Below are 25952 nucleotides of genomic sequence, written 5' to 3'. Positions count from 1 at the left end.
TAGCAGCAGTAAAGAGAGTACCATGCCATCTCTCTGCAGCATATCCGGGTTGGTTCAACTGTATCAGGCTCTGCATGAGTGTTCCACAGAGGAAACATACGCTGGCGAAGGCAGCCTGCCATCCCAAGACCGAGAGCCAGCCTGCGAAATACCCCCCCCCCCCCCCCCCGGATCAGTATACAGAGTTGGAATGTCACTCGTCGTCAAACTTACCAGTCGCATAACTGAGAAACTTTTGATATGATCTTCCACCAAACTCACTGGCCCAATGGTATTGGCCGCCAGATGTAGGAGAACTGAACATCAAAAACTTGTTGGTATTGTAAATTGCAAAATGCGGGGAAATGGCTCAGGCAAGGAACCTACATCGAGGCCATTTCAGCCATAGATGCTACAGATGTGAAAAATCCGATAAAGGACCCGATATAAATGTATACAGATCCCGCCAGGCCACCATTACTCAGCCCGAGAGTCGAAGTCCTGGGTATAACATATCAGCATACAAATGCTTTTCGAACGGGAATTCGGGAACTCAAAACAGTCGAGGAACTCGTACAAAAGAATGGACTCCCAGGTCGCCATAAGCGTACAGGTAAACCCAAGCGTCGACAAAAACCGGAAGTTTCTCTGTGCAAAAAGTTAACCAAGGGTTCCCCATATGTATACGCGCTGGGAAATCGTTCCATGAAATAATATGAATATGGTTTGCAAAGTAGAGCACGAAGAACTCGCCTTGAATTGCTGGTCTTTTCCAAGACGAGCCATGTCGGCCTGGTCCTGATTCGTCGCTTCATCCGCGGAGCTCATGCTAACTCCCACCCTGCCAGTGGCTTTATTATTTTCGAATATCTGGCTTTCCATGATGCGCCCACGTCTCTCATCCAAAACTTCCTTTCCTTATTTATTGTTTTATATAGATGGGGACGGAATACGCCAAGCGCCAAAGGAACAACCCCACGGTGACCACGTCTATCGCAGGCGCAAACGCAACGTTCTAAACAAGAGCTAGAGACGCTGGTGGTCAGTCTTTCTTGCAGAAATGAACGTGGTGGATCAAGGAAAGTGAAAGCTTTGGCCAAAACGGTATTTAAAAACACTCATTTTTTCATTGCAGTTCTCGCCGAAGAGAGGGGGAAGAGAGGAATAAATATCGACAACAAAAAAGGAAAGCTGGGGAAGAACTACACAACGTTCTCCAGTGGCGACCCGTTCATGCAGGACGACCTGACGCTGCTATTCCCTTGAACCCTGCACAAAGTGGCTACCCGGGGCATGGATTTGCTCTGGTGACTCCGAATATTTGGTGAACATTCGAAACTCATTTACGTAGGAATATAGATCCCTTCTCGGTTCTGATATATGCCTATTCAAGAAGGAGGATAAGGCCAACCGCATCCTCCAGAAAATTGGATGCTCAGTTAGTGCTCCAGCATCCAGCCTTAATACAAGTGGGTTTCAGTGAGGGAACGAGTTCGTCGTCTGCATGTTTAGCGTGCCATCCATGGATAAGATGGAAACGCTCCGTGGCGCATACATATATTTCGCTAGCTGCTCCCGGCGATGGCAGGCAATGTCAGGAAGTGGTGCTCCTTGCCAACCAACCATATGTGCAGAGGCGGCAAAGCAAAAAGGGGCTGGTGCAGATCGAGAGTTGAGTCCCAACCCCACGCCAAGCGCCGAACCATTCAGCGCAGCCAGGCCAAACTGGCTCGGTGGCCGAAACTTAATCGCCCCGGATTCTACAGAATACGGAGTACGGAGTAGAAGGGGACCAAACGCCGATGACTTTGATTTGCCAAGTTGCTCAATAATGCTTAGGGTGTCTCGGGCGTCTGGGCTGTCTCATCCTTCAGGTCCTGGAAAGTACTAAGTTAGGAGTTGTGCGGGGTCGGGCGGTTGATGTGATAGTTATGCCAATGAAAATAATTATCACTCCATTCACGTTCCCATCAGTCCCCCCAGGCCCCATCAGGGCTTCATGCTGTGGCGCTGTTAACCCCGGCACTCTGGAGCAGGAGTCCTTGGCATCCAGGCTGAATCCTCGGTTGGAAGCGCTCGCGCAGAAGAGAGATTGGTCGGGCCGAAGCGATCTAAGGTCGATGGGGAAGGTCCTCGACACTGGAGAGCCCTTCGGTACTCTGGACCAGGCATACGGACAGGATTTCCGGTTACTGGCGGAAGTCGCTGCGATCAGAGAGGACAGCGTTGTACTGTATATCTACAAAGCCTAAAGTTCCAAGCACAAGGAAGACTTATCAACAGGAATTCACAGAGTGGAGATAGAGTTTAATCCTGCAGGACACAAACCACCACGGAGCACCAGCAGGCATAGCTGTGTAGAAGGCAATCTGTACCGATCTTCGTTCTATGCATTGACAAGTGATGATGATGTGTCGAGTGGCAATAGAGCAATAGACTTTACAGAGAGTACCTGGCTTCGTGTTTATTTAACCACAAACCTCCTGATTGAAATATATCTTTTCCTCCAATAAGATCATAGACCCACCGCGCTTTTATTGGAATATGCCAGGCCCCTGACCAATTTCAACCCAACCACCTGGGCATCTTGATTTAGCCCCAATAGGTATACTCTTGCAGAATGATTTTTTTCTCTGGTCAATAGATGCCCAAGGAAGAAGAGCGCGCTAAAACCTGAATCATCATGTGAGAGGCAGAGATATGCCCGCGTCTGCTGCATCGTGTTGCCGCGGCAAGATTCACTGAGCAAAGCAGTGTGATCTTCAGGTCTGTGGTCCCAACAGAACAACCTGGTGTGTTTTCAGTTTCCCTTTCAAATTGGTAGAGTAAATAAATAAATCATATACATGCTATCTCCCGCGACTGAAACGGAAACGGATGGTGGGACCCAAATGTTCGAAAAATTCCCCCCGTTTGCCAGGAGAGATCTGGATGTTGCGCTGAAACGACTTGTATAAGGTTTCATTCCAACTTTGGTAGCGAAGACCCTCAATCCCCACGTGGTGGTACCTTGATAGTGGAGTCGCTTAAAGTCCCTGGCGTTACTCAACCCTAGCCTTCCACCACCTTCGATCCGGTCCGAATCGAACAACGAGAAACCCTAGCTCAGGCCTCCGAAATACAAATCGCACAGTTCAGAGTTTTACATCAATCAGCGCGCATTTCTGAAATGCAAGCCATGGTGGTTTGAAGGTTTTTTGGCAAAATTTCGCCATATATGATGCAAATCCAGACTAGCTTGATGATGTTCTTTGCATGACTCGCTAGGACAGTAGTAGTTTGTTTTCATGCAAGTTAGCTCGATTTTAGTATCAGTAAGGGTATGTAACTTGAAACCTGATAACCACCTGAAGAAAGCCGGATTCCTACACAGTATGTATCGCCATAAATAATGAATCAACGGCATCAATCAGCTCCTAGGTGGAGAAAATAAACGGACGGTCCGATATAAAAAGGATTTCCCGTGCGACAAGCCGAAGGGACGATGTGCGATGGACAAAATATCACTTGTCGGATGTACTGTACATTACTTTGAACTTTCTGGTTGGCTGACTACCCGCAAATCCTTTTACCCCACTTCCAGCGAAATATAAACCAATGAGACCCCAATAAACAGCAGACTTCAAACTGAGAGAGGTCGTGATAGCGGGTATGACTTGGCACAAGCTCCGATCTGGGGTGATGGGTGTCGATGTGGAGCACCGGGCGGGGGTTTCCCGTCCGACCTTCAGCAAAGTTGCGCATCTCCACGCATTCTGCAAAAGCCCGTCCAAAATTCCTTTGATGCTTCGATTTCCATAATAATGAAGTGTGTGCATCTTTTAAACCCGGAATATGCCCAGAATGCCAAGAGCGAGCATCTGCGGGACTACCACCTGAAATTCGGTATTGTCCTTTCTTGTCTGTTCGTTGTAACTGGCTGGAGCTAGCGTTTGCTGGTGGCAACTCCCCTGTCTTGCTTATTTAGTAAAGTGAAAGACCCTGAATTTGAATGCCTCTTGGACGACACACCATAGTTCCATTCACAATCGATGGCGTCAGACACTTGGGGGCCTCATCATATTACCGACAATGATCGCGGTCCTTTGGTCACGATCATTGCGAGTCTTATGATGGTGTACATGGTATTATGCTTCCTTGCAAGAATACTCACGCGAACCACAATCAACGGGCCATTTGGTTCTGACGATTGGGTCATCACGGCCGGCACGGTGAGCAATTATATTTCATTATTTTCAAGCTTCTCACTCTCTTGTCGCCACCCGTTTGGTATCGATCGATGATAAGAAGTAAAAACTGATATGATGTTGGCTTTTTTGAGGTCAGGCAGTCGCAATTATACATTCGAGCGCCAAATTGGTAGAAGTTCGCGATGGCTTTGGAAAGCGGCTATCTGATTTGGAAGACCAAGATATTCTCAACATTCAAAAAGTAACAAGTCCTATTCCGCAGTACAGGTTCGAATTGAGCTTTCTGATCCATTCAATTTAGGCTGCGTACGCCGGCGATATATTTTACGTCCTTGGGTTGATGTTGTCGAAAGCCGGCACATTTATGCTCATCGCCCGCCTCACAAAATATACAAGGCTTGCTAGTCTGGCATATGCGGGTTTCATCCTGACAATTGTATGGGGTGTTGCAGTAGCTTTAGCTGTCTGCTTTAGATGCAAGGTTCCAAGTCCTTGGACTCAAATGGATTTGAGATGCTTCCAAGCGGTACGTTGTTCTTCGATAATGAATCCGTGTTGACTTGAAATCGTTAACCCAAGCTTAGTATCCCACTTGGGTTGGCGTTGAAACTTCCGGGATTGGAGTGGAACTCCTGCTGGCACTGCTTCCAGCGTATATTGCCTGGGGTTTACACGTGCAATTGAAATCGAAATTAGTGCTTTTTTTGGCTTTTTCATTCCGGCTCCCGTGAGTATTTTGGCCGGTGGAACAGGCATATTTGATAACTCCAGGGTGTAGTAATGCTAATTTTGATGAAGTGTGATCATAGTTGCTGCATTGCGCATTTTCTATCTCCGAAAACAAAACATGTTGGATGACCCGTTTTTCTATGGGGTAGACCCCTCTGTTTGCATGGAGATCGAACTGCATTACGGCCTTATCGCTGCGACGATCGCATGTCTCAAGCCATTCGTTAAGTCATTCAACACGGGATATTTGGGTCGCCTAGAAATCATTCCGGATGCTTTCAGAGACACAATACCTTTACAGAATTATAAGCCCCCGGGAATGTCGGGGGGGAGGGATAACCCGTCCATTGGGGAAGGTGGCGCTCTTTCCATAGAAACAACATCGGGGAACATAGTCACTGCAACTGACTCCAGAAGTATGTAATTAGCAATAAATATCATGGATAAAGCTCTTTTCACACGGACAATTCCTTGATGTCTTGTGCCATTTCGGACACACAGGTATAAATGGATGCCTGTGGCGGGGTCACTCGGTATATACATATTTTGGCCAGGTAGGGCGGTAAATATTGCTTCAGCGTCACAGCAACGGAATTAAGGGACTTATCTCTTCACTCCTCAATTTCTAGCAAGGTCGACGGCAAATAGATGAGCTCCCAGTGGTGGGAAGAAGTTGTCAAGCGCGGTTGATGGAGGGTGCTGGTGGTACGCGACATGGACACTGCATTGCACCGAAGCCTTGTTTCCGAATGCATCTTTAACACAATCGATTAGGGTGAGGACTGGAGTTAGCTAGAGTGTTAGAACATGAGAAAAGTGAGAAAAAAGACCGCCGACACTCGAATGAAAATGAGGAGGAAGGTAATGTAATATTTTAGTGGGGGTTAGTTAAATAGAGGCTCAAAAATTTGCCAAGCAAAACCAGAGCCCCGAACCTTCCGTGCGGAATCTGATAATGAGTTACGGGCTCACCTTCAACGAAACGGTTACCTGGTTCAAGTTCTCAACCGCGGTGCTGGGCTGAATTTCGAGATTAATTGAACTGGATAAATGATCTACAGAATCCCTATGCAGTGCAAATTCCCATTTACCTTGAGTGGCGCGGGTAGCTAGGCTCTTCAAACCACATCTTCAGTCGCTCGCTCCTACATCCTACGACTTCAATGACGCAGTCAATTCCCCTCGGGCACTGTCCTGCTTTCCGTTCGTTAATCTCTAAACCCACGAATATCAGATATTTCTCTTCTCGATCAATTCCTTGCGTTTCTCTGCAGCGACGAACTGCCCTCGTGGCGCACTCCGCGCACTATTGCCGCTATAGATATTTTCATTCCTGCGAAAACCCTCGACGCCTTCCGAACATCTCTATCCCTTTTCCCCGTTTCTACCATTCTGAATTTCACCCTACCCCAGAGCCGCCAGCGGACACATACACTCCTGAACAATCCGCAATTCTCTCTGTGGCAGTAAACCATATTCCTGAGTTTGGATTTACAACCCGTTCGCTTACCCTGGGGGCTCGAGATGCAGGATACTTGGACGTGTCATTGCAGCTATTTCCGGATGGCGGAGAGATGAACCTGATAACCTACTGGCTGAGAAGTCGAAGGGGTATGTTAAGGCAGAAAACTAAGAGCGGAGAGTTTTTTGGCATGTCTGAACCCGGAGAAATTGGCGGATTAAGCGTGGAGGAGAAGGTACTGATATTGATATTGGAAAGATTAAAGATGAACGAGGAGATAATTGAGCATTGGCAGGATGTGAGTGTTTTCTTCATAATCCCCACACTTCTGCTACTCTGCAAATTTTGATGCCACTACATTGGTGTGTTTTGACTAACCTGACAACCAAAAACAGGCGCTAGCAACCATGTCTTTACCCTTTAATCTTGCTCCGTCAATCTCCGAGCTATCTGCGCTCTCCTCTGACATTCTCTATCTGGCCAACGACCACTCCGTGGACTCCTCCTGGTACACAAAGCGACTCTCTGTCGCGACTGTTTATGCCAGCGCCGACGTATTTATGACAGAGGATACCTCCCCCGGATTCTCTGCAACCAAGGAATTTGTTGAACGGCAACTCAGCGATGTCAATCTTGTTACGAGGACTCTGAGCGACGCCAAGCGGTACTTGGGGTTTGTTGCAGGCAGTGTTGTTGGAGTGGGCAGGAGTTGGGGAATGAAAATATGATAGGCCTATATAGAGATGTATTCTTGTAATTGAGTGGGGAAGGGCGGTGGATAAATGTGGTGTTGAAGTTCGCGGAAAGATGTATAATTAATTTTGATGTAGGATAAGAGCATTATTCGGAGCCTCTCAGCAGGAACTTTCATTCTTGTTCCTTTGTACTGTACGTTGGAGAAAACAGAGGTAACAGAGAACGGCGGGATTCAACAGGGGATCTCAGGGCCGCTACTGGGGCCTTTTGTATACTTCATTTACAGAGGGACGAACTAACCAAGGCGGAGAACATTGGTTATTCGGTTGAGTGGAGAATTTCCTTCTCGTTGCGGGTAAAATTTATGGTATTCTCTACTAATGGATATAACCACGAGGGAAAGTCAAATAAATTGGCGCAACTGCAACACTAAAAGGCTTAAATGCAATCGGCGGAGAAGGACTCAACCCCACTTTCTGACTACTCTGCATCGTCATCGATACATGGCATGAAGTTCCCGCGGCGTTTATGGAGATGTGAATATTCCGTACTTGCCGACCCCTTGATATCCACTGGTAACTTCCTATGCATCTTTTCTGTTATTTTCGATTTATGACCTTCAAATCTGCGCAGTTTCTTGACTTTGGAGAACAAGCCCTCGAACTGGCCTCTGATGCCGATGAACTCCTTGTACGCGCGATATGTGAGGTCGGAAATCCATGGAGCTCCACTGCCAAGAGCAGTCTTCTCCGAAGTTCTGCTCAGTAACCGCTCCCTTTTATTTTGATCCGCTATCTCATTTAGCAGTTCCATTGTCCGGGAAGATATTGTAGCTCCATTATCTTCCATCTCCTTCAAAAGAATATTCACAAGCGGAAGGTCATTGTGGACGCGCCAATGGTAGGATATTAATTCATTAAAAATCTCCGTGTCTGACGCGAGCAGGCGGGCGATGCGCCCACGAGCTTTGATAGCAGCATGCATCTGTATTGTTATTTCTGACATAGGAAAATGAGTGTGAAGTAGTCGGATAGCATAGAGGAGTGTTGCGGGAAAAGTGTGCAAAACAAAAGGCTTCCGCGGGATACCGACAGGGATATCCAAAGGATCGCTGAATCGCGAATCGTTGAGGCTGGGTGTTTCTGATGCCATCTCGGTTTTCATGTGACACTTTCGAGATAGGCGCCTATCCAATCGGCTGGATCGTTTTGATATAGCCTCATTATGGGGCATGGTAGCAGTTATGACTTCATCTTCAACAGAGAAAAGTTTCAGCATTGCGAATATGCGCTCTTCGCAAACCCTCCAGATTCCGATGTCGCCCCTGCCGCTTGATATACAGGCGTCCAGCTCTGTAGTGATTTGTTTGATCGCCCGGTTTCCCAGTTCCTTAGCGAGTTTACCAGGCCCGAATGCCCCTATGCCAGACACTAGTTCATCCTTGTCACCAGCCGCAAACCCATATACTTTCCCTTGATATCGAAGAGTTTGTTCTCCAACTGTATTGCGATCTGGCATCTCAACCTCATGCCAATTTTCTGGAATGTCTTCCGGTCTCCGATTTGCTTTCTCAAAAGGAATATAGATCTCCTTTTCTAATGGTGTCTCTCCGATTGTTTGTACCCCGAGAGACTCTTTGGCGCTGTCACCCGGCACTGTCGTTTCTTGCCAAGTTTTAAGCTTAGCTTGTCTTCTAGCAGACATTCTCGCGAGAGGCACAGATTTGCCGGACCTAGCATTTCGCATCTTGATCTGTGACCCATAATCACTGTCACGCGCAAAGGCCTTACGAGCCCTGTCAGGGGTTTCATCGACTGGGTCCGACTGATTAAAACGGCGACTGTCTTCCAATGCCACCCTAGCTTTTCGTATCTCCGGTTTCCCTCTCGCGTTCTTCTGGGCAGGTGGCATCATACCGGCCAATACATCGCCGTCCGAACAGGAAAACATCGAGGATCGCTTTACTTGAGCTCGCGCCTCCGAAAAACGAGAAGCTGTAAGCGAGACATCGAGTTTGGGATCCGAAGAGGATTTCAAAGAATCGATAGCCGAAGAAAGCAGGTCCCAATCTCGCTCTTTCTCACTGCTATTTCCAGAGTTAGACTGTGAAGGAAGATCGGTGAACTGATTGGGGGAAGCGTTCCGCTGTGAGTTGTCCGTTGTGCCAGGAGCGGACCATTTGTCAAGCTCTGGGCGAACGTATTCGCCATTGGGATGCTTAAATTGAACGGTGCGTGACTGATATAATCTCATGGAAGCGGGACAGGAAGAGGGCTGTGAAAACAGGAACGGCAACGATTTATAACGCAGCGCTGGTCGCAGCGCTGGTCCCATCATAGCCCGGGTATGATGCAGAAACGAAAGTAAAATGCCATCATTCTGATACGCCCCGAATCCCCGACGTAGGTTACCAACCATGGCAATAGATCCGAGTCTGCCGCAACTAATCAATCTCTTCTTGTTCTTTTGTGGCTCTGTCGAATTGAACAACGTCCGCGGTTGCCGTTACCACGTGGAAATTCACGCTATTCCTAAAAAAGAATAATTGGCTTTGATCATGTGATGTCGCGACTTCCGACGCGATTGAATTCAACTGGGAGCCAAAAATCCCGGCGTCGCAAGTCAGCCATCCAACATTGAGGGAAGCGGTGTATGCAACAAGGTCTGGTAAAACCGCTGAGACCGCTGTTTGACTCCTTCCTCATATTCTTCTTCCTGTAATCCCCGTCACCATGCCTCATACAGATACCGTCCCAGAGCTATCCGATTTCGAGAAACAGCGCGCAGCCAATATCGCAGAGCGCGATGCGCTTTTGAAAAAACTTACTCAGGAAGCTCAATCCTCTGGATTATTTACCAAAGGACCTTCTACTAAATCCTCCAGGCTATCCACACAGTCGACTAAGAAGAAATCGACTCCACGCATCAAGAAGGAGAATGAGACACCCGTCCCACGAAGAACCTCATCGCGACTTGCTGGATTGACGGCCGATAGCGAGATTGCAAAACGAAAAGCTGAGGAGCAATATGAAGCTCAAAAGGCTGTTGTGCAGGCAAAAAGAATGCGGGTTTCCGGGGATCTTAATGTAGGGGATATAATTGTGGGAGGCCAGAAATGGAATGGGTCATTGTTGTTTGGGGGGGAGGATGCAGCTCCACCACGTTATGTGCGGACCTTTGGCGAGGAAGATATCAAAAAAACGACAGATAAGGAGTTAAAATCTTTGAGGGAAAGGATGAGTGGCTTGAATCTTTGGGAGCCATGGGAGCCGAATAGTGAGTGTATTGCCGTCAGTGGAATATTACCATTTAGCCCAAAGATATTAATAATGACACGATATAGGGTTGAAAATAACACCGGAAAGAATATATTCAATGGCCTTCCATCCTACTGAGACTAAACCTTTAGTATTCGCCGGTGATAAGCTAGGAAACTTGGGCATCTTTGATGCTTCACAAACGCGCCCTGTTGCGGTGAAAACTGAAGGCGACGAAGACGAAGACGAAGACGAAGATGATCCTGATCCTGATCCCGAAATCACGATCATAAAGCCTCACGCCAGGGTTATTAGCGCTATGTGCCTGCACCCTTCTACCCCATCCAAACTTTACACAGCCAGCTACGACGGTTCCATTCGAGCCTTGGATCTTGAGAAATCCGTCACCACCGAAGCCTACGCACCCGCCTCGAAGTCAGACGAAGAAGCAGTGTCCAGCATAGACATGGCGCCTGGTGACCCACACCTTCTATACTTTACGACACTCGAGGGATTTTTTTTCCGGCACGACACGCGAATGTCGGGAAACGGGCATCCATTTTACGATAAAAACACGAAGAGGAGCAGTACAGATATCTTTCAGCTGTCAGAGAAGAAAATCGGTGGATTCTCCCTCTGTCCCTCACAGCCACACCTTTTTGCAACTGCCAGCTTGGACCGCTTCATGCGTCTATGGGATATTCGGCATCTGTCCAGGAAGAGCCCTGTCCCGATTGGCGAGCATGAGAGTAAGTTGTCCGTCTCGCATGCGGCGTTCAACAGTGCGGGCCAGGTCGCTACCACTTCGTACGATAATACTGTTAAAATCCACGATTTCGGAACCAAGGGTTTCCGTTCATGGAAACCAGGCCATACGTTAAGCGATGATGACATGAACCCTATCACGACCCTCAGACATAACTGTCAGACCGGACGATGGGTTACCATGTAAGTTACACTCCCTTGTCATATTTCACTCGAGATATTGAATTTTCTTCAAACTAAGCATGTTATTCTTTCTCCAATGCTCTCTTGAAGTTATGTAACATGCAACAACTCTATCCACAGACTAACTCTAATTCTCTCCAGTCTCAAACCACAATGGCAAGCCTCTCCACAATCAAGCAGCATACAACGCTTTTGCGTCGGAAATATGAACCGTTTCGTAGACATCTACTCAGCCGCAGGTGACCAATTGGCCCAGCTCGGGGGTGAAGGGCTAATAACTGCTGTCCCTGCAGTTGCCGTATTCCACCCTACTATGGATTGGGTTGTGGGTGGTACTGCGAGTGGCAAAGTTTGCCTGTGGATGTAGGATGAATGAAGGGGAACGAGGATGTCCTGGCAGCAGAGAGCGGATGTAGAACACCGGGAAAAGGGAAAGGAATACGCCATCCTTCGGTTTATTTTTTTGCAATATCTTGAGGTTATCTCTAGTTGATTCATATCTATGTTGCCACATGTCTCATTTAAATCTAGCATAAACCAGACGGAACAAAGTCAAATACAAATATCGAATAAATTTACAAATAAATATTTTTGTCATATGGCGCAAGTGTGTATTGTATGTTCATCCCGAGGCAAAGCTGCCACCAAACACCACAATGGGCGATTTCCCGTTCCTGCGAAATCTCATTTAATCAGCAATAGGTCCAATCCAAATCAGCCCAGGGAGAAACCATTCCTTTCATCTCGAGTTTCGTCACTAAATCTCCGCTTCTTAATAGGAACAAGTATAGGTCCTGACCCAAGTATATCAGAGGAGAGGTCTGCTGCCCTTTTGGGGTTGTCCAAATTTAAATATGAATCACTCCTATCTGATAAGCTACCAGGAGTTGCGGTGTTGCCGGGGTTTGCTGTTACCGATTCCCATCGAGAACTCCAGGCTGTTAGGTTTGAAGTGGTAATACTCTTGTTTCGCTGAATATCAGAGGCACAGTCAAGTGGGGTTGAAGTTGGGGTTGGTGTTGTAGTGCTGTTATCAAAATCATTTTCATTAGGAGTTTTCGATTGTAAAATGGGAAATTCACACAGCGGAATCGTTTGCAGTGCCGCTTCTGTTTTGGGATCCGAGGTTTCGTCTTCAGGATTTTCGGCGGATTCCGCGGCCGGATCGCTGATGGGCTTGCTATATTCCTCCTTGATCTTTTCTACAACAACCTGAATGTTATGAGAATCGTGGATATCATTCCTGGGCGCTGTTTTGCGGATGTTCTCAAGAACTGCGTTTCTCACAACCAAGCCTAAAGCCAAAGCAACTTGTCTGGCGACGCTATTACCTACAACCTTCCATTGCTGAGCTGGTGAGCCGACCAAAACCTCATTGTCTGGGAAGCCTTGGGCTCTTCGAGCTTCCATCACACTCATCACTCTATCCTCTTCCCAGTGAAGCCATCTCCCTGTGAACTTGCAAAATGGGGACGGGAATGTGGTAACAGTTGGCATTAACAAATGCGGATGCACCCGACTCCATGCTCTTTGGCAGTTGCGTTGGCGTGCATTGTCTTCTTCCGGGGAAAAGAATCCCCTAGCTACCGCGTTACGCAATCCTTGGAGCCTTGGAGCCTTCGGTATACTGTTGATTAAATGTTGATTGGAAATAGACTCAAACCGTATAGGTCGATGGTCAGGGTGGCTAATGGGAATTATTCTTGCCCTCCCGATTTTTGGGAGATCCTTTACGGATTTGGAAATTGGCAAGAAGTCAAAAACAGGGGCTTCCCAATGTCTCTTTCCAAAAGGGAGGCCATTGGGGGCTTCACCTAAGGACTTTTGCGTTGTCTTCGGCGGATGAGAATGAGTGAGAGGAGGATGTGCAGGTAGTTGTAGTCCAGGTGCAGCAATGACTATGAAAAGCCTGGATCGGCTCTGCGGAGCTCCGAAGCTCCAAGCGTCCAAATTAAGAATTCTAACTTGGTAGCCCATACCAACAAATGTGCATAACAGTTGACATAATGGGCTTCTCTCATGTGTCCGATTTGACATAGCTATCACATTCTCCAAGATTGCGTACTGCGGTCGGTAGAAATCGACGTATGAAGCCACAGATGCTATCATGGATGAGTTTTGCATGGATACTGCGCTTTCTTTGCGGCCATTCACACTAGAGTACCCCTGACAGGGACTCCCGGCTGAAATAAACCCCACATCACCTAGCTTGGCAACCAAATTACTAGCTTTGGCTTCTCCCTGCAAGGCTTGGAGGAGGAAATCATTGACAGAGCCCAGGAATAAGTGTATCTTTTCCGGATTATCAAGGTTGGCGCGATATGTAAGCATGGGAACATGGCTCCATTCCACCGCCCATTTATTTTCAATTGCACCCCCCTCTTGGAGACCCCTATCAAAACTCCCTCCGCCACTAAATATGTTGAGTGCCCGAAGTTTGCGAAAACTGGTATCCTCAGAATAATTAGGACCTTCTTTGAATCCCACTGGTGGATGTTGTAAAGAAACAAGCTCAGGTCCGTTTTCAGAGTTGATCTCCTGCGCAGTGATATAAAAGGCATCGCCAGTTCCGTCTCGGTTATAAGGTACTGGAATAGAACCGTCTCGTTTTTGCTCCTCAGTATAGAATCTGACTTGGCACAGTCTTTCAATCTGATCTACATCAATACTTCGAGTCCGATTGGTATAGACAAGCTCATTTGGGCGACAACTGGCATCGTTATAATCTCGTCCACGGCGGGGAAGTACTCGCACGTTCACTAATCCAGATTCGCAGAATTCCAAAATTTCCACTGGCTCGAGATATACTTGATCGGAGTTTGATTTATTCGAGCTTTCAACAAGGACGGTATCTCCAATTGAGAACTCCGGTTTTGATGTGGGTTTTCGACATTGGCAATTGAAATGCTCTTCTTTTAGAGAAGTGAAAGATTCATCCTCCGAGAAATATGTCTGTCGAATGAAAAACTTTGCCCCTTTCTCCGCTTGACAGGAATAAAAAGTCACATTGACCTTTTCAACAATCTCAGAAGTATCTATGACACTATCGTGACAGTTGCAATGATCGGAAAAAAAGAGTTCATTTGCATGAGGGTACGTCATATCTGCGCACACAGTCTCGGAAGGACGATACAGCCAAATTAGACTTAATCTCGGTGAGCGCTTCTCACGGGGATGCACATCCTGAACCACAGCATACCACAAGTCTTCCGTGCCTTTCCAACGCGTCTGATGATCCCTTCGGATGGCAATGACATCCTTTGGACGAACCGTTACAGCACCATCGAGAGCAACAGCATATTCTGAGGCCGTCTTTTTCACTTCGTTTCTCTTCCGTAGAAAGCCAAGCTCTTGCAGCCGTGACTTGTGATTTGCTGATACCTGAGGATCAAGCTCCACGGAAGTAAGGCAATTTGCCCACACCATGTTTTTGAAACATTTATATACGTATGGCGTGACAACAGTCCGCTTTGCTTTTTGCGGTTGCATTTGGAGAACATGGTCGTCCTGAGTAACACCAAGTTCAGCCCAAAGAGGATGAGAGCAGTAAGTAGGGTCCAAATCCCATGCTTGCTTCTCGAGAAAATTGGAGTAGGAATTGATAGCGTGTCTAAAGTCGAGACTTTTGTATTCGGCCATCCATTGTACAAAAGACGGATCCGGCCCGTGCAGGTCCTTAAGCCAGGAGGAAAAGTCGTTTTTAAAGTGGCGTAGAATGACATTCTCATGATGTTGGAGGTAGTCAATGAAAAACTTTGCAAGATTAGCAAGCCAGCAAAATGACTGATGGTAGTCTTTATATTCTACGGCGGGCGTGCCCAATTGATACCATAGGTCTCCGAGCGATGTAGATGCGCCGTAAATCGACTGGATCCACATATCTTTCCCGACATGATGCTGCTCGATGTCTCCATATCCTCCAATTGACACAAAGCGGAATGGCACTTTTTCCAGGTACAGTCCCTGGCTCCCCGGCACTTTCAGCACCCCATCAAAGAAAAATTTGACAGTCTGTTTTCCAAACCTTCCAGCCACCTGATCGAGTGAAACCATGCCATAGGGGGCCGGTGAGTCCTCGGGCGACGCGTAGATCACGAAGTCATCCAATTGAAGACTAATAAATTCGCTCTCCTCATAAGTCTGCCTATCGATTCCTGACTCGTTGATCAACGTCTCTACTGCTTGACTTTCAGTAGACTTCGGTTGAGTCGATTGATGACCGTGGTAGGATGACTTTGGATATGTCAGTGGTGGTAACGAAATACCAGCCAATTCCTCGATCGGGCTGCGATGACCTTTGGCAGTTTCAGAAAGCTGAGTTGTTTGTTCGAAATTCAGTTCCTGTTGCTGTTGGGAGACGATATCTAGATCTAGATCTATTTTAAGATCTTCTGAACCCGTCGAATCAACCATTTCATCATATCATAGGACGAAGAACATGGCTAAAAAATACATATTAGTTTTGCGCCGTCGATCCCTCTTTCTGCTCCGGACGAAAACACATCACACATCACGTACATGCTGGGTTGGAGGAATTGACGGATGTGCGATCAGAAAAAGAAGAGAGGAACAAAGATAGATGGTAAAATGGACCATTGCGGGCTCAACGACCTCGACATTTGGAAAAAGGAAAGTTCTCTCAACGGAGTGGTTGTGCGCGTCGCCGCGTCGCACTCAACAAACTAGTTTAGAGATAGATAGATGGCTTAGTCATTGCATGATCTGCCAATCAGCTGCTAAGGTATGATTAGCCACTGTGCAGTATAGTGGCCCCTGAGGATTTGACCATTCTTTTGATCCTATAACCACGAAGCATTTGGTTATTTTTGACTGTTCTAGAGGAGAAATGGACTGTTTCTAATCATTCCACAAGAGAATTCGAGTTATTCTGGAACCGCTCCGCCACTCCCACGCTGAATGCTACAGAGTTCGACCCAGGAACAAACTCCATCTCGTGGAAAAGCCACAAAATCAGTTCCGCACCACTCACACACTGAATACTTAACACATCCACGCACCTGCTTATGCCTGTTTTCCTGACCTTTGAGGTACTCAAAATACTTTACACAATTTACGCAGCAATGAATTAGAAAATAACAGACAGATATTAGAGAAAAGAAAAAGAAGAAGAAAATCCAGAAAGCTGCGGGTAGAAGGAATGGACGCTGAGAAGAGTTGACGAAAAAAATGCATGAAGACGTTTTGAACAAGACTCTGGAAAATAAGTGTATGTTGGGTCGACATGAAACCAAACCGTAGCAAAAGTATTGTATGTTTCCTTGGTAGCTCTGTATACAAAAAAGAATATGCTAAGTTGGAGACCAATAATAGTTGTCTGGATATCATTGAAATATATATAGATAAGAAAGAATAGAATATGCAGGTAGCCCCCGCGCCCAGATTAGCATGGAAATACTGTGGCTGAAAGAATCCTTTACAAGTTCTTTGCAATCAGTGCATGAGAGCACGTAAGGTTCGGAAAGGAATATATGGACGGGAAATATCGGGAATCTTGTTTTGCATGCAGAAGAGACATGACAAAAGAAAGCATTACTTTCTTGGGAGGTTCAATAATGTAAGAAGAATGAGAGATAAAGTAGAGTTGGGGAAGGAGTTAAAAATGTGGGTTTAGGAGGACTGTTTAAAAATGATACAGCTCTGGACAAAACCCCCACACAAAAGATCCAAGACAAAGTGAAAATTTTGCAGACAGTGTTAGATAATATGAGAAAACAAATAAACATCCCGTTAATTCATAAATGCATTCGACAGACACAGGGATAAAGGAAAGACCAAAAAAATGAACAGATATGAAATTGCAAGAAGTGGATAAGGTAATACGCTTTCTGCATGGCTGTTCCCGTTTTGAATGTATCGTTGATATGGTATTTTAGGTCATCATCGAAGTCAAAATTCATTTCGTGGTCCAACATCCCCTCCTGTTTCTTTCGACCGCGTTCCTGGTCCTACGCATACAGGCTCCTTGTCCTTACCCTTATTCCTTCGGGAGAAAGTTTCGAAAAGCCGGTATTTGCTCGCGGCATCCCTTGACACACTAGCTTGCCTTCCCTTGGCCGTATCGGTATACTCGAGAGAATAAGTTGAGGAGTTTTTCGAACTGTCCGCACTCTCTCGTGGTTCATATTTCTGCAAAGAGGACGAGAAAGGGAGTCGTCCATGTTCCCAAGTAGCTGATGCGGAACTCGAAGGGGTATCATCGTCAGCTTCATCGCCTGCGCTGACATCTGTCGATCTGTGTGGGAAGGAAGGCCGTGGAAAGTAGCCCATCGAGTTCCGATTGCTACCAGCAAAAGTTGAACCCGCACTGCCGACTATTGTTTCCATGCTGGGCGTGTTTGCCTTACTAGAGCTCTCCTCGTAGAACGTTGAGGATTTTTCCATCTGCTCAACCAACTCCTCCCATCTCAATTCCAGATTGCCGCTTGGTCGTTCCGCCTGCTCTGCTCTGTTCAAACAATCCTTGGTTCGTTGGTGAAGCGCGACGCACAGTTCATGGAATTTGATGAGGTTCGCATCGACGTCTGGAAGCTCGCTGAAATTAGTTGGCACTAAATCAAGCCATAATCTCACTAGCAATGCAAAGCTTCTGGCATGATCGATGAGAAATGGCAAACTAGGGAAACCCTCGCGTGAGGTAGGCGGAAGACGGCCTAGGATCTGGATAGGTGTCGCATAGGAAGGGTTGACAATCTGCGTCGGGCGCTCGGCTGGTATGGAGCAGATCGAATCTACAAATTCTTTGAACTCGACTCGGTGAGATATAAGAAATTTGTTCATTGGCTCCATCCAAGGTTCTTTGTTGCCAAAGGTCGTCAGGTTTGCTAATCCTTGCAGCGCTTTGGCGATGAGAGTGAGTGTGCGTTGAGCACGCGGGCGGGGATGTTCTAGTGATAGTATATTAGCAGCTGACACACATAGAAAAGTCTTTTTAAGCACTGTAACCATCACAAACCTTTGAGCAGTCCAAATAATTTAGGGTTTAAAATCGCTGGGCAAAAGAAGCGTAGGAAAAGAAAACCGGAAACGCTACTATAGGTGACTGATCGGAGGAAATCGCCATAACGGTCTTCTGCGCACGCTCTGATATGTCGGAAGATATGTCTCAGCTCGGCAGGACATCGCGCCGAGGAAGCGGCAATGGACGTCCACACACTGCTAGTAAGGATGATAAGATTCCTCCAGTTCCGTTCTAGATCTTCAGGTCGCTGTACTCGGTTGGGATCGATTTCACAATCCGGATCGCTTTCGTCGATATCTCTAAGCTTGGAGCCGATTGTTTCCTCAAGATATTCCTGTCCTAGGCGGCGCATATGTAAATCCAACGCTTTCGTTAACAGTGAATTGCCTCTGAAAAGCAGGTTTGCTTCGACCGTGGCTGATCTACCTAGGTCACGTACTAGGACTTCCCTTTCCTGTCCAGATTCATAGGAGTCGTTTGAGTGAATTCGACTGGTGTATCTTAGACGACTGGCCGAGGACTCTTTGTGAATGCCATCAATTTCATCCTCCACCAACGCCATTATCCACTCCCCAGCTTGGCCTGAGACCTGGAATATGTCTAACAGGGTTTCTGATAGCGGTCGTAGTTCAGCAGGGATAACCTGCGCAAGCTGTATCGTAAGCCCATTAGGGAATGAATGCAGTAGCTCTGACATCGCCGCATAGTCTTGAGACACCAAAACGACAGTTTCCTCAAGTTGGACCTTCATCAGCATTTCTCCGGCCTGTTGCTCATTTTCATCAAGTATGGGCCACCACTTTTCCACCCCCGCTGCATCTAGCTCATCCAAGCGCAAGTCGATTTTACCGTACGTAGCGTCATGCGAAGCAACCTCAACATCCCCAACCGTCATTGGATTGACTTCCCCTTGGTTGAGCGAATAGGGACCATGGGTTACAAGCGTCCACTCCTTTTGCGTAGGGGTGAGCGATTTCACAATAACTGACGCGCTGGATAGGACGGGTGGCAGATCGTGGAAGCTAAAGTCTTCTCGCCAAAACGGCGTCGAGGTAGTAGCTTTTATGGCGGTTTTCGCTCGTATCTCCCCATCAAGCAAGACCTCAGCATAATACTCCCCAGCCGCCGGATTTTGCTTCTGAGGTTTTCCTATTGCTGCTTGGGTTTTCATGATCTTTTTATTTTTCGGGGTATCACTGTCGTCTTTAAGTGGTGCAGTCATCTTTGCCTCGATCACTCGCACTGATAAAAGTCGTTCAATGCGGAACATGTCGTTCAAGAAAGTTGGGTGGGGTGTAGACGCGGTTTGACTTCGAGGGTCTTCATTTGATGGGAATTGTTCGGGGCCGTATAATTCTGGAATGGTAAAGGCTCGAAACAACACAAACCAAACTTCAAAGAGAACTCGAGTCTCGAAAGACAGGTATATCGGTCGTGTGGTAACTTCTGCACCTGAATGGGCGGTGTATTGTGGTAGATAGCAATGCAGAACTCGTCTTCAAGAACGGAAGGGTCTAACTGTTGAATAGCGCAGCGGGAAAGCTGAGAAAGCTGAATAAAATGTATGGGGGTAATGTCCGATTCTGGGAAAATCTTGACATGGCCGTTTTCTTGTAAAGAGCAGCTCACCCTTCGCCATGAAGGAGATAGTGCTCTCTGCTGCTTGAATGTTGATACCCTCGTTGCAGACGTGGGTAGATGCACTCCAGCCGCGCTAGGCTTATCCCAGAGAAGCATTTTTCCAACCTTAATAATCGCAGCATCCTTCTGCACAGTACTTTCGGAGTTCCTTCGACGGTCTATGAAACGGCGTTCGCCAATAGTCACAGTTTGCGGTTTGGTCATCTTATCCCGTACGCCTTTTGGACGTATGGGCTGCCAGCAGAGCAGCGCTGCTAGCCAAGAATCGAACGTTTCGTTGACATGGGGCCGTAGCTGAATACCTAGAGTAGAAGAATGCGTCGAGACAGAAAGATAAGAACTCTGGGTTTCTGTGTCGTACAGCGTCCGAACATGACAACCGCGGAGATCCGGTATCAATGTCTTCGCAAACGCTGGCTCGCCCTTAGCCTGGTAAATCAAGCTCCCTGTCGCCACATTGATAGCACAGTATCCAGAAGTCCAAGAAGCAGTGACAGAAGTGCGGAAATACAGTATGCCGTGCATTCGACCGCAAGTTGTTTTCATCAATTGGAGGATCTTCGAGGAATCTGTATTTAGAAACGGCGACCCTAGCGCAACATCAATGCGAGAAGCACTAGACATTAATGCTTGTCCTCCTGGGGGCGGCTTAATTAATTTCTGCTGCCGTTGAGTGGGAGACTGTATAATAGAAGGATAGCCAATGGACCCTACCGAATCCTCTGGGGATTTGGTACTTGAAGGGGAAGTGGTATTGAGGGAGCCTAATCTAGTCCGTGTTCTTGAGAGGAAATTGGGGGACACCTCACTTCTCTGATCTTCCAGGGTGGTTGTCTTCGACCTCAACCTTCGACTCCTCTGCTCGGCTGGGGTTTCATCCTCCTCGCCGGTAGAATAGAACGGGGTAAACTCACGCCTCGCTTCCGAAGGTTTGCTACGAATAGTTGTGCGGGGCGATACGGCTGTGCTCGGCGGAAGGTACTCAGTATCGGAGGCGGGGGAATTGCTTGCTTGGTCTTGCGGAGGATCGGGGGTTACCGTGCGGATTGTGGAGTCTTGAAAATTGTCAGGATACACAATCCCATGACGATCCTTGGAAGAGGATTTTTTACTGGGTCTTCGTTCCACCGGACGACTATGACTCTCCTGGCGAGCAGAGTTCCGCTTGAACCCATTGCGACGCTCTGAATCCATATTTCCTGTGTTCCTCAACTACGCACCAACGGTCCGCACAACTCTATCGGGGATCAGAAGGCATATACGAGCCGGGCGGTCGGGTTGGGGAAAGGCAAAAAAAAGGGCGCTGCCGTGAGAATGGTGTACAGACGATCGTCCAAGTCTACTACCAGAGGTGCAGGTCATGCAAGCGTCAATATAACAGTGACTATGAAAGAGATATCAAAAAGCACAGATGGCTCCTTATTTCACCCATAGACAAGGAAGTTTTTTGAGTGACGAACCGATTCGTGGCACATCAGTCTAGCTGACGGTGAGTTTCGTCGTGGAATATGAGGGTTAGACGTCGAGAGCTCGGCCGCCAAATAGATTCGATCGAGTGTTCTTGGAAGTCTGGAAATCTCCAAATGGAGTTACAGAAACAGCTGGTCGTCACTGTTCATCGTTAGGGTCGCCACGAACAGGATGCAGGATGGTGATGGGCGAGAAGCAGCAGGAAGGCAAACCCAAAGGTACAATGAGGGCCAGAGACCACAAACTTGAAGATACAGCGTTTCTGGCGAGCCAGAGGGATCCAGGAAGAGAGAAAAAAAAATATAGATCCAACCAACCTTGATCAATGTTACCGGAATTGCCGACCAACCAACCAGGTTGCGCCCCGAGCAAAGTGCAACAACGTACCGGGGATATGGTAAGCAGGCAACGGTCAAGTAACGGTGATAAGAATATAGATCGGGGAGGAATCTGAGGAGCTAAGGAAGGTTGATTTGAGAGGGAGGTAGCAGGTATTAGTTATAGGTAGTTATTACGAAAAGGGAGAAACAGAGAGGGAAAATGAGAGCGATATATACAAAACACCCTGGGCACACACGGAGACACGCACACACACGGACACACACCACCAGAGAAGTTATGGAACGCTCAGCTTACAGCGACGGCAGACTGCAGAATGCAGAATGCAGACTGCAGACCGCAGACCGCAGATGAATCGGAATCGGAGAGTTTGGGGCTACCGACCGAACACATCCATGGATGTATTGTTGACAATTTGTGACGTCCACCATTGCCTTGACAAGAGGGCGGTGGAACTTGAAGAGACTATTTACACTACCAATATTTGTATTAAATATTACGCCAGCACGCCAGCAAACGCTGGCGCTGTTGGTGCCTTGCCTTCTCCCCTCACTTCTCTCCTTGTCTGTTCAGACACCTTCTTGTGGACGTCCTCACTAGGACAGATCCATTGCCCTACTAGTAGGCTAATACACGCCCCACGTTGGCTTCAAGGATATACTGCGTACTTGCCTCGTTATAAGCAAGCAATTGGCTGAAGGGTGGAAGGCCGAGCTGATATCCTCTTTCTCCCTTGCCAGTGGATTTCTCCAGTGCACGCACAAACAGGTGGAAGAAAGGTCTAAGATCAGATCATCACACCGGAGGAAAACATGCCGAATTGGTGCAAAAGTGGCATGGATACAGGAACAATGGACTCAGGCCAGCGGAAATGAGTTTCCTGGCGAGTGCACTCCGGGCAGAAGTGCGGCGTTTGGGAGTTTATTATTATCGTTTTCTGGGAGAGAATTATGAGCCCAAACTAATTTTCTTGATGCTGGTTCTCCGGGTCCCTGGTCCGTTTCTTTCTAACCCTGTCTATCCCCTACCGATTCCGATGGGTGCGCCAGCATTAACTAACCATTAATATTAGTTGTTATTAACTAAATAATGGCATCAGTTCCAACTTACCATCGTCAAAAAATGTTTGCGATATGGATCTCCACTTGCTCCTTAATAAATAACTGGCGGCCATATTTTGTTCAACGTCAGTCAGCACATCTCTCCCCGGCCGGGGGCTGGGGGCTGTGGACTAAGCTCAGATAATTGGGGGCCACTTTTCCTTTTTCTTTTTCCTCTCCGTTTTTTCTTTTCCCTGGGGGAAGATTTTTCAACCAACCCGACGAGCCAAAATCCAGCTGGTCAGATGACTCCAACCACACAGTCGTTGAAAAAGTTCGATGTAAGTCATGTTTTGTCTCGCAGCGAAGTTCCACCTACGTTTCCAGAACACGCCGCCCAGGCTTCTTCGAGTTGAGGGCGAGGGGCTCTCTGAGCTATTATTGGCTCCCCGCACAGCAGGCGTTATGTCATCGCTAGGTCCGCACCCAAATACTAGTATTTTCGCGATCCACTCCACGGGCCATCGGGATCGATCAAACCAATTATTTAACATCCAGCAAAGGAAAGATTTGGTATATATCGATTTGATGCCTTGCGCGTGGTCAATCAGCTTGCGTTGTCATGTCTGGCAAGGTGATTTTTTTTTTTTTTTTTTTTTTTTTTTTTTTTTTCGGTCACTACTACAGGTATCCGAACCGGTTCACCACACATTAGAAAACAAAGTCCTTATCGGGGCTTTCCCGCTTCCCGTGAGACAAAGGAAACCCCACCAGCTGGCAACTGAGTTCGCACGCCAAACTCAAACCCAACAGCCCTGTAATTGACAGGGCTCTCCTCCGTAGTACGTATTGGCAGAAACGATACTACGTAGCACGCATATCTGAGTACTCCGTAGCTTGATGATGTTTCTTTTTTCCTCGCCGAACACCAAATGCTAACCCTACAGCTAGCCTATTTTCCCGATTCTTGCTGTCTAGGCGATACGGTAGGGCGCAATTTATAGAATGGTGCGAACTGTCAATATTCGGCGGCTTTCACGGCCTACTTGCAAATATATTGTCAAACCTTGACTCTATTGATTCTTGTTGTAAAATGTAACGTTGATTAATTAGAATAAAAATTTTTAAAATTAAAAAAAAAAAAAAAAAAAAAAAAAAAAAAAAAAAAAGAAAGAAAAAAGAAGAAGAAGAAGAAGGAAATTGAATCACTGAGTAGATATATACACTTAAGGAAATTGCTTCAGATGATAACAATCTAGAGTACCACAAATTAACGTCCTGAGGAAAGTACAGGCCCTTACCTACATCGGACATAAAAGCATTCTAGATCACAGCATATGCTCTATTCAAATGCTCTTGACTTCATAAATCCATGGATTTTGTAGCAGGCTTTAGGAATGATGTTCCTCTTCATGGGATGGCCAATGTATTTATTTATTTTAACTAGGATGAATGAGCACCCGCAGGTTGGTTTATCATAAGTTCTGTTTGCAAGCTAAGCAAGAGAAACATGAATACCTTGATGGTAATGATAAATGATGATAACAACAATAATAATAGCTAGCTGCTTGAATAACTACCTTTTAATGGTCTGGTCTAGATCATTCATTCCTTTGGTACAGTTTCCTTCAACTGCAACAGATTGAAATTTCTGTCATGGACAAGAAGCAGTATGATCTACTGGTGCACCTCCCCCACAAGACCACCTTCGTTGGCTGCTGGCCACCGCTGTAACCAATTTTACAATAACTCATCATTAATCACAATTTTTTGTTTTTTAAATTGGTACATGATTCAGAGGACCCTGGGCAATACTCAGAGAAGGTCATTGAATATATTATCAGATTGTGTGGGATTTATAGATAAATCTTGAAAATGGGGCTGAAATTCTTCGGTAAGGTTGGCACGGGTTTTACAGCGATGGCCAGCACCCACCAAGGTGGTCTTGTGGGGGTGGTGCGCGAGTCTTGAGAATCCATCTGTAAAAGAGCCGCTGTGATCGCCATTTGGCCCAGAGGAAGGGATTAGCCGTGGTAATTGATTTTCCTATTCCTATAACATAGTCTCAGTAACACACCTCTTTCCCCTGCTTTTCAAGTCGGGAAGAGGGCATCCTAGTGTTACCAATCTGAAATTCGTGCCCTTCGAAAGTGGCCTTCACAAACGAAAGCCCATCCCAGAGCCGCAAGGAGGTATTTTGAAACAACTGGGGGTTCCAAGCAATCGGGAGGTAAGGCTGATAGTCAACTAATAAATGCCTGCTGGTCCATGCAGGTGGGTTGAGGGGGTTTCACGGAACCAGTTTTGTGGCTCGGCTAACTTTGAATCGATTCGTGAAGATTAAAGTTATTTCAACACCATTAATCGCATGTTTGTTTCGCATAGCTTTTCGAATTCATCTTGGATAACGACGGGTATGGTGAACATTTGAGTAGTAGATTAGGTTACCTCCGCTAGACCACCATGAGAGTTCAAGCTCCTGTCTCTTATACTACCGGATCGTGAGTACGGAATCGGACAGAAGCCGATGAATCATAAATGTGTGTTGCCCGAGTGGAGTTTATTGCAATGGGAGGATGGGGAAAGGTATGGAAAAGCTAAGAGGCCCTATGAATTCGCGAGCGCTCTGGTCATTCCCACAGAATATCAGGTCGAAGTAATTCTGAGACAGCAAAAGTAGCGTAACCGACTTTCGACTTCTGCGTAGATTGTCACCCCCTTCCATGCCCTATGTGGAGAGTCTATAATTTCATTTCTTGAATGAGATTCTTTCAATGGGAGTGGCTTTCTGTTTTGAGCTCCGCCTCCAAAGTATTTCTCCTTTTCGTCGACATCCATCATGGAATATAGATGATGAACAAAGTGAATATCTACTTCAAGCTTTATGTAGCAAACTACATGTGTACTGCGTATTTGATACTAAATATGAAAAAAAACGAGGTCTTATTTCTCTTACTACGCGGATGGGCATCTGACGCGCTAGGGGTCACATGTTCCAAGCCCAAGTTCCCAGGCAATTCAATGGATCCATATGTCATCGGCCGGGTCTCCTGCCTCGAGACCTCATCATCGACCTCGTTTAGCTTAACATACTCTTCAGCAAGGCTACCAACTATATATAACATGACCTTGATATTGTTGTTGTCGTAGTCATGGTTCGAATATTGTCCTTTCTATCGCCAACTGTCTGCGTTGGTGCCGCTCGAGTCGTTTGATCATGAC

At 46.8% G+C, this 25952-nt stretch overlaps 8 protein-coding genes across 8 annotated transcripts in view; 3 read left to right on the top strand and 5 right to left on the bottom strand.

Moving 5' to 3' along the window:
• Positions 1-861, bottom strand: part of HCAG_05303 (predicted protein) — a gene marked incomplete at both ends in the record, with an annotated part of 1843 nt that extends 982 nt beyond the window's left edge. Inside the window, 4 exons of the mRNA XM_001539786.1 lie at positions 101-141; positions 367-480; positions 591-627; positions 729-861. Of these exons, the coding sequence (XP_001539836.1) occupies positions 101-141; positions 367-480; positions 591-627; positions 729-861 (325 nt within the window). The remainder of the gene's footprint in view (positions 1-100; positions 142-366; positions 481-590; positions 628-728) is intronic.
• Positions 862-3782: 2921 nt separating this feature from the next.
• On the top strand, positions 3783-7088 carry HCAG_05302 (conserved hypothetical protein; the record flags this gene model as incomplete). The annotated part of the gene is made up of 8 exons (XM_001539785.1): positions 3783-3864; positions 4310-4410; positions 4471-4695; positions 4754-4835; positions 4979-5314; positions 5795-5910; positions 6314-6658; positions 6756-7088. The coding sequence occupies 8 exons, from the start codon at positions 3783-3785 to the stop codon at positions 7086-7088; spliced, it is 1620 nt and encodes a 539-aa protein (XP_001539835.1).
• A 448-nt stretch (positions 7089-7536) lies between these two features.
• On the bottom strand, positions 7537-9474 carry HCAG_05301 (predicted protein; the record flags this gene model as incomplete). The annotated part of the gene is made up of 1 exon (XM_001539784.1): positions 7537-9474. One exon carries the CDS (start codon positions 9472-9474, stop codon positions 7537-7539), a length of 1938 nt encoding a protein of 645 aa, XP_001539834.1.
• A 314-nt stretch (positions 9475-9788) lies between these two features.
• On the top strand, positions 9789-11628 carry HCAG_05300 (conserved hypothetical protein; the record flags this gene model as incomplete). Its single annotated transcript, XM_001539783.1, has 3 exons — positions 9789-10332; positions 10400-11261; positions 11403-11628. The coding sequence occupies 3 exons, from the start codon at positions 9789-9791 to the stop codon at positions 11626-11628; spliced, it is 1632 nt and encodes a 543-aa protein (XP_001539833.1).
• Positions 11629-11975: 347 nt separating this feature from the next.
• On the bottom strand, positions 11976-12606 carry HCAG_05299 (predicted protein; the record flags this gene model as incomplete). The annotated part of the gene is made up of 2 exons (XM_001539782.1): positions 11976-12535; positions 12597-12606. 2 exons carry the CDS (start codon positions 12604-12606, stop codon positions 11976-11978), a joined length of 570 nt encoding a protein of 189 aa, XP_001539832.1.
• Positions 12607-14407: 1801 nt separating this feature from the next.
• HCAG_05298 (predicted protein) lies at positions 14408-15857 on the bottom strand (the record flags this gene model as incomplete). Its single annotated transcript, XM_001539781.1, has 3 exons — positions 14408-14444; positions 14626-15608; positions 15780-15857. 3 exons carry the CDS (start codon positions 15855-15857, stop codon positions 14408-14410), a joined length of 1098 nt encoding a protein of 365 aa, XP_001539831.1.
• A 591-nt stretch (positions 15858-16448) lies between these two features.
• HCAG_05297 (predicted protein) lies at positions 16449-16984 on the top strand (the record flags this gene model as incomplete). Its single annotated transcript, XM_001539780.1, has 4 exons — positions 16449-16488; positions 16521-16530; positions 16649-16729; positions 16918-16984. 4 exons carry the CDS (start codon positions 16449-16451, stop codon positions 16982-16984), a joined length of 198 nt encoding a protein of 65 aa, XP_001539830.1.
• A 184-nt stretch (positions 16985-17168) lies between these two features.
• HCAG_05296 (predicted protein) lies at positions 17169-22864 on the bottom strand (the record flags this gene model as incomplete). The annotated part of the gene is made up of 9 exons (XM_001539779.1): positions 17169-18166; positions 18235-19482; positions 19629-21093; positions 21342-21360; positions 21739-21809; positions 21988-22155; positions 22359-22471; positions 22719-22745; positions 22801-22864. The coding sequence occupies 9 exons, from the start codon at positions 22862-22864 to the stop codon at positions 17169-17171; spliced, it is 4173 nt and encodes a 1390-aa protein (XP_001539829.1).
• Between the last annotated feature and the right edge of the window lie 3088 nt (positions 22865-25952).

The sequence above is a fragment of the Histoplasma capsulatum genome, genomic scaffold (genome assembly GCF_000149585.1).
Source record: "Histoplasma capsulatum NAm1 scaffold_5 genomic scaffold, whole genome shotgun sequence".
NCBI lineage: Eukaryota > Fungi > Ascomycota > Eurotiomycetes > Onygenales > Ajellomycetaceae > Histoplasma > Histoplasma mississippiense.
The sequence above is the reverse complement of the archived record's forward strand: the minus strand, read 5'-3'. Positions and strand labels throughout refer to the sequence as shown.